General features: G+C 54.8%; 1 protein-coding gene across 1 annotated transcript; it reads right to left on the reverse strand.

Annotated features, from left to right (window-relative positions):
* Nucleotides 1-2,691: 2,691 nt before the first annotated feature.
* KLHL17 (kelch like family member 17) lies at nt 2,692-16,362 on the reverse strand. The gene is made up of 11 exons (XM_075027291.1): nt 15,801-16,362; nt 15,266-15,387; nt 14,582-14,803; nt 13,424-13,540; nt 12,068-12,281; nt 10,986-11,130; nt 10,653-10,820; nt 10,219-10,307; nt 9,027-9,100; nt 7,795-7,976; nt 2,692-7,126 (listed from the first exon to the last, which is right to left on the reverse strand). Exons 1-11 carry the CDS (start codon nt 16,009-16,011, stop codon nt 6,898-6,900), a joined length of 1,773 nt encoding a protein of 590 aa, XP_074883392.1. The 5' UTR covers nt 16,012-16,362; the 3' UTR covers nt 2,692-6,897.
* Between the last annotated feature and the right edge of the window lie 1,061 nt (nt 16,363-17,423).

The following is a 17,423-nucleotide window of genomic DNA, read 5'->3' on the forward strand; positions in this document are numbered from 1 at the left end:
GTCTGCCTGGGGGGGCACGGTGGCATCCCCCGTGGCAAGGGTCCCCTGCGAGCCATGGGGGGGGTCCCTGCCCACCCACCCCCCATATTCCCCGAGACCCCCTCTCTCTCTGCCTCTTCTGGTGAGGAGCGTTTCAAGCTTGGGGGATTTCTCGAAGAACCTAAGCGGTGCCCTCGAGGTGGGTGAATCCGATCTGGGACCTCGTTTTCCCCGAATTAAACAGAATTCAAAACCCCCCAGCTCAGACGGAGCGAGCGACCGCGGCACGCTAACGTTTCTTACCGGCAAACAGGGCGAAGCTAGAGCCCCTAATAAATGTGTCTGGAGCATTTTTCCGAAAGGAAATCGATCACTGTTCGCTTCAGCCAGAAGAAAAAAAGGTGCAGAGACATAATATCGGTGATTATTGTTTAAGCGGTCTCCGAGGTGTTCAAAAGGCTGCACTCTGAACAGTTGTATTAGTTAAAAAGAACCAGCCTGGATTAGAGGTGAAGTGAAACAAACAGTATAAAAATATAACAAATAAACAGGGGAAGGTTAGTGTATATTGAAATCTAGGAATTACAGAAAATTGATAAAGGAAGCAAAGAGCAAAAGGAAATGTGTATGACCAGCAGAACTAAGGGGATATTTATAGAAGAAATGCTTTAAAGGGAGACAAACCAAAGATTCACGACCACGGCAGGAGTCCCTTACTACGTGGAAATAGAATTAATAATAGTGAGTAGTTAATACAAAAGGTACACTCAGAATAAATATTTCTGTTCTACGGATTGAAAAGAAACTGGGCAGTATAGTCACAGGAAATGACAAATCCCTTTTCATTCCGCGGTACTGCAGGTGGCTGTTAAAAAGCAAACACAAAACTTAGATGCTCTGCATCGGCAGGTCCAGAGAATTCAAATCCAAGAGTTTTACAAGATCTGAACAACAAAGGTCTTGGGTCGCTGCTATTCATTTGCAGTAAGTCTTGCAGGAGCATGGGATTTGCAAAGACATTGCATAAGTTAATGGGAATACCAATATTTCAATGGGTAAAGAAGACCATCCTGGTAATTATGGGTTTGTCAGTTGACACCGATTCCTAGGAAAATGATGTGACAGCTGTTAGGGAGTTTGATTAACTTTAAGAATTAAAGGAGGAGAATATAATTAATACAAATCGATGTGGGGCTATAGAAATTAGATCTCGTCAAACTAATTTAATTGCTACCACATTTGAAAAAAAATGTTATGGTTAATATAAATAATAGTGCTGATCTAAGAAATTACTATGAAGCACATGATGTGACACATCTACGCAACTTTCTAGTAAGACTCTGAAGCACTGCAAAGACTGCAAGATCCACAAATCTATTATAGACTGGCCAGCCAGGGAGAGTCAATAGCAACTGGGAACAGGGACGGCTCTCTGGGAAGAGCGTGTCTGCCGGCTGCTCCAGGGAGCAGGTTTTGTCTCCAGCCTGTTTCGAGTGACAGTCCAGCAGCTCCATCTTGCTACGGTAGCAGAGAGGCTACGGGGATGCAGCGAGGCTGGAAGCGTCTGCAGGGGGAACAGGCCCGCGACAACCAGCTGGCAAAGAAATAACGAGAAGAGACACAGAGAAAGTGAAGCTGGACAAGTTCAACCTAGGAACAAGGCATACATTTTTAACAGGAAAGGTTATTTCTTACCGGAACAACTCCCAGAGGACTGTGATGGCTTCTTCAACAAGGGATTTTTAAAACCAGGAGAGGACGCTTTCCTAGAAAACCTGTTTGAATCAAACTGGGGTTTGCTATGTGAGGTCTTAGGGACATACTGGATGTGTTAGACTCTATTTGCATCTGCCTTGTCTTGGAACTGAAGTCTCCCTGCAGTAACAAAATCAACATATCCCCAAAGAGGTAATTGTACAGGCAGGCAACACTTGCCCAGAGAGAACTGCTGATAATGGACATGCCATGAAATTTCTCCAAGGCCTCCACATCTTTGGCCTTTAAAAACAGCCACTTTATCCCCCTCCCCTTTCTGGCATATAATCCATTAACCCTTCACGGCCGAGCAAAGCAACAGGACACCCCTCCAGAGGGCCCCTATCAGAAACACCATAATTGTTATGGCAGGGTGCTTCTGCGAGCTCTGTTCTCTCTGCACAGCTGTGAAACAACTATCCAACAGCAAAGCCACGTCCCAGCACCTCCTGGCAGGGACCAAAAATTACAGCGAACAGCAACAACTGTGTTTTATTCAGGAAAAGCATGATTCCTCCTAAGATCCATGGCTAACACGGTCAGCACTGTGACCAGAAATGTGCCGTTCCTCCAACGTGTTTGTTCTAAATAAAAACTTAACAGCTCAAAATAGTGGAACAACTGCCTCTCTCCTGCTGTTATTGCAGGTCCTGCAAACGTGCATCACCTGGCTCACTGGGACACCAGTGACACCACCGTGGCCGAGGACAGCTCCGTCTCTTTGCGTGCTGGCAGGGCAAACTGCTCGCCCGGACTCCCATAGCTCTGCTTCCAGGAGGGCCTGAACTGGGTGGGGAAGCAGGCTCCAGACTTCGGAAAGACTATTACAGCACAGTAGTTATTTCTAGAAGCCCGAAACAGAAGCAAGAGCCTAGAGAGCAGCAAGAAAGAGGAGGCGGCAAGGCTATACCCAAATCTGGGATGCCCACCGTAGAGCATCGCGGCTTAACCGCAGGGCTTGCAGTGCACACGCGTGGGAAAGTTCCCTTTCGGGCCCCGTGGGATATTGCCGTGCAGCTTCTCCTTGCTCTTTTCACCCCCTGCACTCCCACCACCGTGAAATGGGCTTAGTATTTCCCCCACAGGCAGCAGCTAGCGAAGGCAGCTCTGATCTGCTCCGCAGCCTCCCCGCTGCCCAGTGGGGCCAACCAGCGACGCCTGCCCCCAGGCAAGATGCATGTGGCAGCTGGAGGTAAAGGAGGAGGTTTCTCATCTGGTTTTCATTTCCACGGCAAGGGAAAGCTGTCAACAGCACTGCAGATTGGGAGTCCTAGGGAGACCGAACGAGAATTTAACGGCAGGGAGAGGTGTAAATCAGTCTGCCTCTAAAGCCCCTATGCCTTGGGCTGGGCTTTTCCCAGCGGTCTCCAATGCCATCAGCACCTTTGCGCTGCTCTTTCTTCTGGGGTAGGGTGAAGGTGCGTAGAGCAGCGGGCAGCCCCGGCGCAGCACCCTCTCCGGGAATACGAAGCACCATGTCCGCAGGACAGCAACCTCCCCGGCCAGGCACCCAGCCGAGCGCGGGGCCAGGACCTGGGCTAAGAGCCGCTCCTTTTAGCTCACCTGTAGCACGGTAGTTCCTTCAAAGCTGGTTTTGGCTCCTCTGGCCTCCTCTACTAACGTCCACAACGGCAGAGCCAGTCCAAAGCGGCCCACAGAGGCAGGGCCAGAGAAGCGAAAAGGAAGGATGCGAGAGGCAGGATCCAGTATTCAAGAAAACGTCTTTATTGTACATGTTGGCTTCTATTGCTTGTATCCCCTCCCCAATCCCGTGTAGTGCAAAAAATTCAGAGAAACAGAGTTCCACATAAATAAGTCAGATAACTTACAGAGAAATCAAAGTGACGACGGTTTGACATGGAGTAAGACCGGGTCTGCCTGCCAGTAAGGCCAAGCGAACCTCTCCCCCCGTATCGGGGCGAGGGCTCCAGCCTCGCCTTGCTGTCTCACCGCAGACTGACACCGGGGTCCCTGGGTGAAACACATCAACACGCACAGCCTGGAGCCACCCGCTCGGGGATGCTCCTCCGCTGGGAAAAGCTCACATGGGAAAAAAAAATCACACGAATAACATTTTGGGTGAGACACCACTAACTAAAACTGGCAGAGAAGCCACACACAGTTGACAGTTCTCCTCCCCTCAGGTAGGGTACTACGCACAGACAGACAGACACAGACGCGCATCCCCTCCGAGGCCTCCTCCTCGGCAAGGGATGTGCAGCACCAGAAGCAATTCCACCCTGGGATCTTCTCCCAAGGCAGATGCTGACACCTCGTGTCCACACAGTGCGGGTCGGGGTGCTCCGGACCCCCGCAAGCTGCTGGGGAACTATTTTGCCCTTTCCTTCCTTCTTTCTCTTTTACAGGAAAGCAGTGAGCACCTGCATAGTTAGTACATCAGAGACACAAAAAGCCTCCCTCCTCCCCAGGTTTCTGCAGAACAGGCTCGGTGGTGATATTGCTCAGGACCCAACCGGTGGGTGACAGGAGTCACCCTGCCTGTTTCGCTGACCCTCAAGAGGCAGGACAGCACCGCACACCATTTGTAACGTAAATTGCTAGAGATCGCAACTGGGGGCCGAGGGCACACGGCATAAAAATTCTCCTCAGCCTGCTACGCTGCTCGCTCCCCCGCCGGTTTTGCCTGCCTGGAGCCCCCCCTTCAGACTACAGCAGCCACAGCTGGACCAGATGCTGAGCCACTGCCACGACGACTCGTTCCTTGTTTGAAATCAGCCCCGTTTCTCCTTTCAGCAGCTCCCCCCTGGCCCTCCTTGTCGTACAGCACTCCCTTCAGCTCCGCTCTCCTTTTCGCCATTCCTCACATGGAGGACTCGGCAGGACCTCGGCACGTCGGGCCAAGCAACGCCCAGCACCGGCACCTTTCACTTCTGACGTGGCCATGGGGTTTTTGGGCTGATCTTCCCTCAAAGAGGGCCCTAGAGCCAGGGGGACCGTGAATGCGCTGGTCGGTAGGAGTTCAGCAGACGACTAAAATCCTGATGTCGCTTCTAGGAATGGGATGGAAAGGATTGAGACCTCGCTCACGCATAGGCACACGCACACGCACGCAACAGAGCAGATTTCACCGATTTCGTCGTGACTTCCAACAAAGCAGCTCCAGGTGACCTGCTTAGGGCAGCCCTTCTGCCACATTGACCTGCAGGAGCAGAGCCTGGACATTCGCAGGGACTTCTGCAATACAGAGGAACGGGAGAGCCGCTAAGCTGTGACAGGCTGGGGCAGAGGCTTGGCAAGTGAGAGGGGAATGAAAAGCAGATTTAGAGTCTGTTCTAAAAGCCAAAAAGGCCGCCTCAGCCTGAGAAGCCCAGACTGTCCCTGGGGAGAGGCTGGGGGGAGAAGCAGCCCAGATTTTCAGAAGCTGCTGGTAGTTTCAGGTGTCCGACGTTAGGCACTGTAAGTGGGCTTGTAAAACGTGCAGGCACCTGTCCGGGAGAAATCAGATCACCGTAAAAATTGTCTTAAGTTGGGGAGTCCCTGCCTCATCTCAAAGTCTCCTTTCACCCCAAAGAAAAGAGAAGAGAAGAAATCCCTAGCCACGCTGAAATTTAGGCCAATGAATACCACCACAAGTGAAATCCGAACTCTGTAAATGAGAAATGAGAAGGGACAGGGGAAAAAAAGGATAAGGAATTAGTTCAAAACAAACAGTTAGACCATATTTCCAATGCTACATTTGAACACTGTTGAGGTACCAGTGGTTGAGTCATTCCTCTACAACGTGGAGAACACCTGATAATATGTCTCTGTTCAAGGCTCACACACACACCCTACAGCACACCCATTGAGAACACCACCCAAGAGGTTCCATGGCACAGGTGGGTCTAGGACAGGCCTGTGACTTACAGTACTAATTTATTCAACCTTTAGTTAATTAAAGTGGTTGCTTAATTGCCAGGGAGTTGCTAATTGCAAATGGTCCCTTCCACGCTGTTTTCGCTGTACGTACGGTATCTCACACGTGCACACACACCCACACATCTATAGAGAACGTCTTCCAGGACACAGTCATCATCTCATCAACAAATGAGAAAAGTAATTGCATCCCTTCTGCTGCCTTAAAAGCAGATGGGATGGGGAATACCAGGATAGTGTAAAAAATAAAGGGATATGAAGTCATTAAAAATTAAAATATTAGCATTCAAATAAAAAAAGGCAAAAAAATTAACACCCAAAAAGTAACACCAGGCAATCCTCCTCATTTAGAAGGCTGGACTGTTCTTGATTAAGAACCGATACCTTTCCATAAACCCAGAATCTGCTTTGCAGAGAGGGGAACAGCAAACAGGCCCATCCGTTCCCAGCCAAACTGTGAACCAGGACCACGTGCAGAGAGCAGGCAGCCGCAGAGTCACTTGAACCTGGGACAGCGATGGCACGGATGCAAACAAGGTCATTCAACCCATCTGCCTGGCTGGGGACTCCCCAGAGCAATGGTCAGCTGGGATTTTAGTGAATGAGGTGGGGCCAGCTGAGTATGGAAACACTGGAGGGTTCAGGATGCTGCATCCAGTTGTGTCTCCAAACCTCACCTCCTCCAGGCCCCCTCCCTTAGCTGGGCTTCTTTTGTTCGTGTATTTTAAGGCATCAATTAGACACCATTGAGAACCATACAGCGGCCTCAGAGTCTTTAACAGTGCACAATAGGCTTGGTAAAGAGTTTGGCTACAGTGACATTCAGAGGAGCGGTTGCACATTCAGCCGTGTCCTTTGAGAGGAGTGCTGTCCACCTCTGCCACCCCACAGGACTCCCGAAAGCCTCCAAGGCTGGCTGTGCTCTTACGTGTGGCACCGGCTGGATCCCGTGAATCCAAGAAGCAGCAATGGTTTAGAGTTCCCCCTCCCCAAAGGAAAATATACGCCCTTTGGGTGAGCGGTGAGATGAGTCTGAACGGAGCGGAGAGCACCTAGAAGGAGGGTGCTCGCCCGGGAAGCACATTTCTAACTGCTGCGGTCGTGCCGATCCGATGTGTGCACCCAGAGCGGGGATAGCTCCGGGGGTTCGCTGGGGCTGGAGGCAGCAGCCGGTACCTTCGCTCGTCCTCCTACAGCGACCGGCTGCCCCGTGGGGTGGGCCACGCTGGCCTAGCGCTCCGCCAGGCACCCCTGTCCCCTTGAGGTAAGGTAGGTCCTGATTCTTTGTCAAAGGCTCGTCGAAGACACCGACAGCGTGGGCGAGGAGGGGGGCGGGAAGTTGAGGAGTTCCAGCACGGCCACCCCCACGCTGCTCCGGCGCGTGAACATGCACGAGGCCGCGACCCACTTGTTGGTACGGGGGTTGTACTTCTCGATGGAGTTGAGGCTGGAGCTCCCGTCGTTGCCACCCACCGCGTACAGCCACCCGTCCATGGCTACCAGGTCGTGGGTGCTCCTGGAACGATCGTGCAGAGACCCTACGTGAGGCTCGAACGCGGCGTGTGTGGGGCGTAGGGGAGCTCAGCACCTCAGATGAACCGGCCAGAGCTCTGCCGTCCCACCAAAGGGAGTGCCCAGCCTCACAAATGCCCAGTGAAAACGAACTACTGGGGCTCAAACAGTCAGTGGCGGAGCGCAGTATAGAGCCTCACGTCTTCCCTTCCCTCCGATACCCTCCTACCACTGAAGAAGTGCCACCTCTAAATAACAGTCCCTAGGAGACTAAAATCCTTGGACTTCCAAGCCTTAAATCCTCCCACGGCCCAGCAACATCTCCTACGTGGCCTCAGCCAACTACATCACCTGGTTCTTTACGGCCACGCGGACCGCTGAGAATAAATCCCTCTGCGGAAAGCGCCTGCCGCAGAACGGCCCTGCTCTCCCCTCCTGGCACACACGCAGCGGTCCCTCGCAGCGCAGCGGGGAGCGTGGGCTGCCTTTTGTGTCAGCAGCACAGAGCCAGCCAACTGCAGCGTTAAGCCAAGCCCCGGGGCACGGTCTGCATTTTACGGTTTGCGGTGCCAAGCGAGGCGAGGCTCTCGGTGAGGTGGGATCCCCATTTCTGACCGCGGCAGCTGAGGCTCCCCCGCAGCTCGGGAGCGTGGCAGGGGCAGAGCTCCTTACCTGCGGATGTTCATGGGTGCCACGCTCTCCCAGGTGTTGGTTTTGGGGTTGTAGCGCTCGACAGAGTTAAGGCAGCTGGTCCCATCGTTGCCGCCAGCCACATAGAGCATCCCCTCCAGCACGGCCACTCCTGCGCTGCTCCGACGGCTTAGCATGTTGGCAATGGGCGTCCAGGTGTTGATCTGGGAAGAGGCAAAATTTGTTCGTGAGACAGACGTACAAGGCATTTTCCACGTACCCCTGCCAAACCGGTCCTGTGATATTAGTCCCGTTCTAACCACGCAGCTCCTGACATATCGGTCCTCCCCGAAAAAGACTTTTGGGGGCACCCCGCTTCTTTCCTTTCAACTCTCCCGCAGGAAGAGCTGCGGGCGCCCGGAGAGACCTCTGCCGCCTGGCTCCGGAAAGCACAGCCGCAGCTGGCGGGAGTCCTGCCATCCCGGGGGCCTGAGCACAGAGATCTCTGTGCCAGGCCACCAGCCACGTCACAGCTGAATCCCAGCCCAGGCATGGGGGTTGAGCTGTATCTATTTCGAATCTGTACGAGTCACGACCGTGGCTTTACAGCTCATGAAAAACCTCCAGGACCTTCTCTTTGATATTTCTGCAGCGATCCAGCCCACTCTTTAACAGAGCTGTAAGACCCCAGGCCCAACACGCGTCGCCAGCCTGCCACGATCCCCGCTAACCGCTCTGGTTATGCATGCAGCAAGGACCTCAGCTGGAAACAGCTCAGGGCACGTACAAGAACCGTTCTGCCTGGAGAACTTGAGCTGGTCTACAGGCAATGGGGATAGAGAGCGTTCTGGTGGTTGAAAAACCGCAAAGAGATATCTCGGAGCCTGCATGGATGAGCTTTCGCTCGTTTTGCTCTGGATTGCACCCCAGATACTCTGCCCCTGCAGAAGAGCTGGGGAGGGGGGCCGATCCCCGCTCCATCTCATAATCACGCGCGGTGACTTAAGTCCCCAGGGAGGCAGGGAGGTCTGTGCTGCACATGCTGATGTGGGCACACCTTCTGCTCCACTGCTGCTGCAATACTTTGCTAGGAAGCGGTCCCATCTCAAGCCACGGCAGCGGTTTGCTAAGACACCACGCGTACCTGATCTCTCACTGTTTGCTAAGTTCTCTAGCAACTTGTGTAGCCCTCAGCTTTCTGTAGGGCCCTTTCAGGCACCCATAAAGAGGGGAGGAGGAAAAGGGTTATCAGGCGTGCTCTCTCTTGTATTTACCTGGGGCTCATACTTTTCTACTGTGGCTAAGTGGGATGAGCTGTCATATCCCCCAACGGCATAGAGGTTGCCTTCTGCAAAGACAGTCACACATGCACAGGAGTTAGCTAAAGAGCGTGGCCCCAGTCCCAGCACAGCCTCCCACAACTCTTGCACAGGGTGCCCAGGTAGGTATCAGCTGAGCCACGGTGCCTCCTGCTCCCCGGGCAGCCAAGCTCCTCTTAGCCGGGCTCCCCCAGCTTCCCCTCCCCTTGCAGCACGGAGCATCGTGAAATATTCATCAGGCAATTTCTCTGCCACGCTGCAAGCTTCCCAAAGAGCTCGTTCGCCTGCCGCTTCTTGACCTCCTCATTACGGGAGCTGCAAGTGCTCCCCGCCAGAGCAACGGGTTATTTTTAGCAGCCGAGGCTGGAGCGGGGGAATGCCAATAAAGGCTGTGGCAGAGAGAGTATGAGCTGGTGATGGAGCTGGGGGGAACCTCTGAGTCAGCGCCGAGAGCTGAAACCAGAGAACAGGGCAGGGGAGAGGCACCCTAGGGACACCGGGACACGGCACAGCAGTTCCTGGGACGGTGGGGAGCAGGGTGCTACCCCGGCATCCCCAGGGAGGTCCGGCACCTGCTAAGGGTGGGGAGTGGTACTTGCATTGCCCCCAGAGCTGCACTAAACAACCAAGTGGCCAGCTCTCCCACCGCGTCCTCCTTGAGGACAGAACTCATTCAGTGGAGTCAGGAGACACCACAGCATTGCACCTAATGTTGCGACGCCCCTGGTAGAGACGGTTTTGACCCTGCGCTACTGCTTGGATCGTCAGTAAAAGGACTGCCCTGCTTTCATAATGAAGGAGTTTTTAGGTTGTCTCTTCCTTTCTAGGGAGAGGTGATCATCCACAGCTAGCCCTCTTGCTCCAAAGTAGAAGGGGCACAAAGGAGCTGAGGAACAAAGTTGTGGGTCCCTTCAGGAGTTGCCTCCAGAATGTGATGAAACCCAATTACTAGCGAGACTGAGGAGGAGAGGAGAGGCAGGGAGCATGTCAGGACATGGCAGAGGAATGGCTGGGCTACCCGGACTCACAGCTAGGGAATCTAGGAAGAAGGGGCAGGAACTAGAACAGAAGAACATCGAAAGGAAGCACCAGAAATGCAAGAGACGGTCCGCGCAGAAGTCAGTCAGGTCCTCACGCCATCACCCACCTAGCGTTGCCACCCGGACGTAGCGTCTCCTGGTGCTCATGGCAGCGATGGATGTCCAGGTGCCTGTCAGAGGGTCGTACCGCTCTGCGCTGCAGCAGGCAGGGACACAGGAACATAAGGTGTGACACCGGCAAAGCCCAGGTCAAAGCTCTTTGACACAGGCCCTCAGGGGCAGCTCCCAAGGAAGCTTGGGAATAGGCAGGGAAAATGGAGGGAAGAACTGACAAAGGCTGTGTTCTGTTGTGGCAGAGGGCTACAAAACGGTTTCTTCCCCTGAAGAAACTTTGCCTGGGCCAAAGACATAGCATGGAAGACATAGCTGGATTGCAAGACATCTACTCTGGGGCCAGTCCTTGTGGGCTCCCCAGGCACCCGGCGCCAAGGACAGTGCATGCAAGAGCAGCGGAGGAGCCCGTAGCAAGGCAATCCCCTACCTGTTCAGGCACGAGGCCCCATCGTACCCCCCAGCAGCATAGAGAAGCCCATGAAGCGCTGCTACACCCAGGCAGCTCCTCCTGGTGCCCATGGACACCTCAGGTTGCCAGGAATTGGTGACAGGGTCGTAGGACTCCACTGTGGCCAAATCAGAGGTCCCATCGTAGCTGCGAGGGAGAAAAAAGGAAAACGTGTAAGAGCTGGGAAGCCTGGACCGCGGGTGAGGCTGTGGGCTGGTCCTACAGCTCTGGAGCCGACCCAGAACGTAGATCGGCGCCGGCTCTGTTCAGAGGGCGCAGAAAGCATCCCCGCGGCTCCCGTGCCCTCCTTACCCGCCCACGGCGTACAGCTTGTTCCCGATGGCAGCGACACCCACTCTGGCCCTGCGAGTCGACATGGAGGCCACCATGTGCCACCGGTCCGTCCGCGTGTCGTAGGCCTCGCAGTCCCCGTGGATGGCGAACAGGCTCCCCCCACCTGCGCGCGGGATGGCAAACAGAGCAAACAACAGTCCAAAGGCCCCGGGAAGGGTCTGCACGTACGTTGTGAGCGCGTGGCGGGACCCTGCGGGAGACTGGAAGAGTTAGCGTCTCAAACGTTGTGGTGGGGCAAGTTCTGCTTAAAGACAAACCCTGCGCAGCAAGGAACCAAGGTGAAAAGCCCATCAGCTGAGACATCAGCAACAGGAGGGGGATGGCGTGCTGGAGGGTGTGCAGCTCCCTGTTCTGATACAAAGATCAAACAACGGCCACGTCTGCAGGGAAGGAGAAGTTACTCCACAAACGACCCCCAAGCCCAAAGGCTCACAAACTGCTCATTAACCTGACGAGTTTGGGTGCCTGCCCGAAGGAGGGACAGGGATGATAAAAGGACACAAACTGAAGCCCTGGGTGCGCAAGCCCACCGGGACTGGACCCCTCGGCTGACTGGACCCCTCGGCTGATTGAACCAACGCTGGACCCAGGACCAGTGAAATCTTTCTCTCTTCCTTTTCCTCTGTCTATCTTCTTCTCTCTTTCCTTTTCCACAATCCCTACACCTCATCCTTTTCAAGATAAACCGTTGACCAAATCTGAGACTAAGAGTGGATCCAGCCGCCCCTAGACCCTTCTCTGAGGAGGAGTCTGGAAAGCAAGGAGGTCTGCTCTAAACCTCGTGACTCAACGGGAGGGATCTCCTCATTCCCTGAATTGATGTATATGGTTACACGGTTTACAGAAGTAGTCTTATGCCGATTCCTGTTGTGAGAAACCCTGCCACCTACTACCACGCCTCCCCAGTTCAGTTTGCCCCTGTCATGAATAAAATCTTTAACTGATCGTTTGGTGTCGTTTCACCTTCATTTAGCCCGAGGGAATTTCGAATTAAACACGACTCCCTGGTCTGTCCAGTCTGGGTCGTGACAGAGCCTTACCCACAGCAAAGAGCACGGTGCTGGCCCCCTCGCAGCGCCGCGGCCTCGTCCTGCTGTTGCTGAGGACCCCTCTCTGCTCCGGCATGAGGTGGTACTTGAGGGCTTCGATCAGCAGGTCCTTGCACTCCGAATGATGCCGCACCAGCAGCTCCGTGTCCACGTTGCTCATGAGGAAGTCCCGGCTCAGCAGGGGCAGCCGCACGCACTTCATAAGCTGCGGGGAGAGGAGTCGCACCCCATCGGCACGGTGGGAAGGGTTCGTCCCAGTGTTGCCCCCACGTCTCCCCTACAAGCCCCGGGGACCCTGGCAAGGCTGACTCCACCTGGAGAAGTCATCTTGCTCACTTGGCAGAATAGGCAGCCAGTGACGAAGGGCATCAAAGCACACGCAGCAATTCAGCCTTAACATCTCTGCAGAGCCAGGAGCCCTCAGCCTGGCCGTGACATGTCCCGCAGCCACCCCAGATGCCCACCCTGTCCTCTTCCAGTACCCGCATCCTCTTCCAGCACTCATGGTACAAGTAACAACCCTCACTGAGCCCAGGCACTGCTCCCCTCCGTCCAGCGTGCCCCACGTTGCCTGCATTGCCCACAGGAGGGATGTTTCAGCGCACACAGCCAGCGAAGGTGGAGACAGAACTCCTCTAGGGTCAAGCCCTGGGATAGGCAGAAACCCAGGGGAAACCCTCAGACAGAGTCTTCTTCCTCATCTTGCCCCATCTCAGTCCCAGCCTTGGGGAGGACACCTAGGGATGCTTCCTCCCACTGCCTGCCTGGAAGCATGAGAGTGGCGAGGTGATGGGAAGCCAGGGCTGCTGGAGGCACCGACAGTACAAGGCTGCGTCCCTGAGAGGGTGCCCACGCCGTGCCAAGCACTGGCAGCCCCGCGGGAAAGGGCTTAACCACGTCTTCTCCAGTTGCACCTTTGGTGGGCAGGAGGCTCGGAGACCCGTGCTCCAAGGTGCAGATGCGGAGAGACAAAAGCGTGAGCTAAAAGGAGTCCCTGCTCGCACCTGCCTGAGCTTTTTGTTTGAGGATGCACGTGAAAGCTCAGGAAGGCTGCAGGCAGGGCTGACCTCTCCTGCTGCCCACATCCCCCCCAGAGCTCTGCGTGCCCGAGCTGCCAGGGGTCAGACAGGGCATCCCCCTGAGATTTGTCACTCGTTTGGACTTCTCGCTGGGAGTCTGAACCTTCTCAGCAACACCCTCATCTCTGCCTGGACTGGAAGCGGTGTGGCAGAGATCTGCTGTCCCTGCCCTCTGGCCACCGTGCAGCTTCCTTCAGCCGTGTATCTACCCAGACCAGGCGCTCGGAGCTGGTGGGTAGATCCAGGCCACCTTCCCCAGCAGACTCACCCTGGGAACGTGCTGTCTCCTGCTGTCCACGTCATGTTTGACCCAGCTGAGCACCGCCCGGTACACCTCCTCCTCCGATGGCACATTGAGGCTGTCACTAGAAATGAGGTCCAGCACCTGCAGAGCGGGGTGGAAAGAGCAAGTGTTTGTTGGTGTGGTTTGGGAGGAAAGGACGCATTCACACGCTCGAGTAACTGGCCCAGCAGAACAGCACTGCCAGAGGCAGAGCCCCTGCCTCCTGTAGATGCTGGCAGTTGAGGAGTGTACAGCTAGTGTCTCTCACTGGACGCAGAAGGATCCAAAGAGCAACCGGGTCCCCCAAACCACGCAGCTGTGCCTCTCCTCTCCTTGCAGCACCGGTGCGGAGACAGCTGTGCCCTCCATCACCCTCCTTGGCTCATTTCCCCCCCTTCTGTGTCTGAAACTGCTGCAATGCCTGACGCTTCCAATCAGCACCAGTGAGATCAGGCAGAAGACTGCTTGCACCCGTCCCTTCAATATTGCACGGGATAGAGCCAGGGGTCCTGGCTGTTCCCAACACACTCATTTCACCTGCCAAAGACTACGGAGCTGGAGCAGGTGGAGATACGTACCCTCCCCTCGCTGCCATGCACCCCACTGCCCCGAGAACCGACAAAGGGAGGTGTCTGTATCCTGGTGAGACCACACAGGTTCAGGTGATGCAGAGCAAGGACTGGGAATGCCTCCTGGCCAGGGCACAGGACAGCACCCTGCAGACAGCGATGAGCCAGGGGCCACACCAGCACCACATGAAAAGCAGCAGGAAACATTAGCTGAGCTCTGAATTAAACATCACAGCTACATGACCAGGGCAGCCAGAACTTATTCCTTGGCTTGTGCCCCCAGAGAGAGGGCAGTGTGCTCAGCGCTCATGTAGCAAGCACCAGCGACAGCAATTATCCTCCGTGCTACCCTCCCATCCCTATTTCACATGGGATTAAGCTCACTGGCAGCACTCTTCCCACGTATTGTCTCTCCATTGAACAGAGAAGACCAAAGCACAGAATCTGGGTACGTTCCCCCGCCAAACCCCGTCCCCTCAGCGCAGGTTCCTTGGGCTTTTGACCCGCAGACCCTGCTTTCCAGCACAAAAAGCCTTGCCACACACATACCTTCACACTCCTATCAGGACCTCACCTGTTTAAGAGGCAGCAACATGAACTCCTCCGTCTTGGACACCTCCACGAAGTGTTGGAGGACGTACTTGTGCGCAGACTTGAGGAGGTCGCTGCAGGAGTGCGTGTCAGCAAAACCCCGGATCCCCAGGCAGTTGGATGGGTCGAGCTGGCTGAGTAGGAACTTGCAGCAAGCGTCCCGCACACCATTGAGCTGAAGCAGGCTGGCAGCAGGAAGAAGTGTCTGGCAGTGGAAAAGAATGGGGGAAAAGAGAGTTTCCAGGGCAAGGAAACCATTTTCACCCTCGTCTCACTGCAAGTCAATAACAGAACAGGCTTACTGAACACCTTCAGGCACACAAGCGCGTAAGGGACAAAGCATTCTTTGTTTCCGACAGGACTAAGCTAAAGAACAGCCGAGAAGGACACTTGTAACTCCCCGCAGGGCCAGGAAATGGCAGGAGAATGGCAGATGCTCAGGACTAGCCCTGGCCATTGCGTAGTGCTTTGAGGAGCCATTCCCAGCCCCAGCAGTCGCAAGACTGGGCGCAGGGGAGCAGACGAACTCCCTGACCACTGCTAGATGCAGGTGCCACCACAGAACAACACCTGAAAGTGTGGAGCAGGAGGAGAGAAGAGTCCCCGGGAGGCAAGTCTCGTACAGAACGGCTTTGTGGAGAAGAGAGGTTTGGGGGGAAGCTCCTACCTGCACGTTCCCCTCGCCCACCACAATCTCGGCCGTGTAAGCGTATTGCACCAGCTGCTCCAGGGCCTGCGGGTCAATGTCGTGCAGCGTCACGTGCGTCTGGCGGCTCTCGCTCATCTCATCTGGGGCAACACAGATACTAGAGGTGAACAAAGTCCCACGGCAGGATTGTTTCCCCACGGGAAGACTTGGCCATGCATGGAGCAAGCCACATCCACCTCCACAGCCCAGGAAGGTCTCCTGCCCACCTCTTAGCAAGGAGGAGCAGCAGTATACGCTAGGGAACGGGGTCCATGTCTGCAGGATGGGCATCAAGATACCTGTGCAGGGGGTTACGGGCAAAGGGCTTCATGGAAGGGAGTCAAAAGAGGAACATTACTGCACTTGCTCACAGAGATGATATACAGGCACTGTATTTCCATAGGGTAGGGCAGTGAGAACAGGGAGCAGGACAGGAAGGGAAGGGGGTTGCAGAGAGGAGAGGGACTGAAGAGCTGGGAAACCCTGGCCACGGGGAAGAGAGGACACTACTTGCTTGTGAACATGGCGTGGAAGTACGGGCTGCACGACGCCAGCACCACCTTGTGGGCCTTGATCTCCTTGGTGCCCACATGGAGCACAATGTCGCAGAGCAGCCCACGCTGCCGCATGCGGTTCATGCACACGAAGGCGTCGTGGTAGTGCCGCTTCGAGTTGTGGGAGATGCTGTGGCCGTCGCGGTTGAGGAGCTGCACACCCCCTTCCATGGCTGCAGGTGGTAGATGGTGGGCTTTCCCTTCTCACCGGCACTGACGTGAGGGAAAACCAAAGCATTACCCAAGGCAGGAATAGCTCTAGCCCCAGACGATTCCCATGGGCCCCAAGTATGCCCACCACTGCGCAAAGACCCTGTGCAAGAACAGCTCCCGTCTAGCCAGCCCCTGCCAGGGAAACATCATCCTGCTCATAAACCAGCGCTGGGGAGGAGACAGTCCCTGGAGGAACACAAGTAGTACAAAGTGATGCTGAGACTCTTCCCTGTTCTGTGACACTCACTGCTTCCCAGCTGTGTTCGTCTTTGGATCGATATCCTCCTTACCTGCCTTCAGAAGGGTACTGCTCTACAACATATGCACTCACACTGGTTTTCCCTGAAGTTGCACCATCTCCAAATCTGCCTAACGAGGTGCATTTCCATGCAATATCAGCACAAGCATTGATCTTAGAAGTCTCACCAGGGCATGGCAGTCCTGCGTTGATCAAACACAGCTTAAATAGACCACTAGAGACAGCAAATGTGACCACCCTGATCAGCCTAAACAAAAAATAACCAGGGAATCCCATATCCTAAAAGGCGAGAGTGATGTTATGGACCACAGCTCTTCGAGAGGTGGCTGTTTCCTTCCAGCTTCCAGAAGATGCTACGAGATTTGTAATGAACGCACCCACCTTCAAAAGTTAAGCTCAGAGAGCTGCTGTCTCTCCTGTGCCCACACAATTCGGGAGGATAAGGCAGAGGGCAAAGGCAGTTGCAGCACAGAGCTCTACACTCCCAGTACACAATCCTGCAGACCAGGCGTTCAACTCCTGCCATTTTATATTTCAGGTCTCTTTTCGGACAGAGGCTGGCCATTCCCAGTTAGGGAACAGGAAACATGTACTTTAATCTCCTGATTTCCACTCCCCTCCAGTGTCCTCTACCCAGGCACGTCCAACCTCACCACAACCTCAAGGCTGCACCAAAGAGTCCTGCTCCGGCACCGCAGACTCCTGCGCTGCGCTAGCCTGGCAGGCAGTTTGGGCAAAGCAGAGCCCCTACATCTCCCTGGAAGCAGCCCCAGCTGAGACGCTGGCTGTCCTTCCAGAGGTAACTTGGAACTTCAGGTAGTTTGGGTTTGACAAGGAGGGACAGGAGGGACAGACAGCAAAGCCCAGAGGTGCTGATCAGGCGGCTGGGACCCAATGCAGAACTCGGTCTGCGCGCACTGAGCGTGGAGCGGGACAGTCCTTCCACACAATCTGGGACAGCCCAGGCAGACAGCAGGAGCATAAAATTGATCGGCTCGTAGGAAACAAAAAATTGCCTCATCAAGGAATAAGGGCATTTATTTGTGCAAAAACATTTTCTCTTTCCATGCTGTCCGCATCTAGGCTGCTCACGGTATTCCAGGAGGCGTTC

Source organism: Buteo buteo, chromosome 5, assembly GCF_964188355.1.
Source record: "Buteo buteo chromosome 5, bButBut1.hap1.1, whole genome shotgun sequence".
NCBI lineage: Eukaryota > Metazoa > Chordata > Aves > Accipitriformes > Accipitridae > Buteo > Buteo buteo.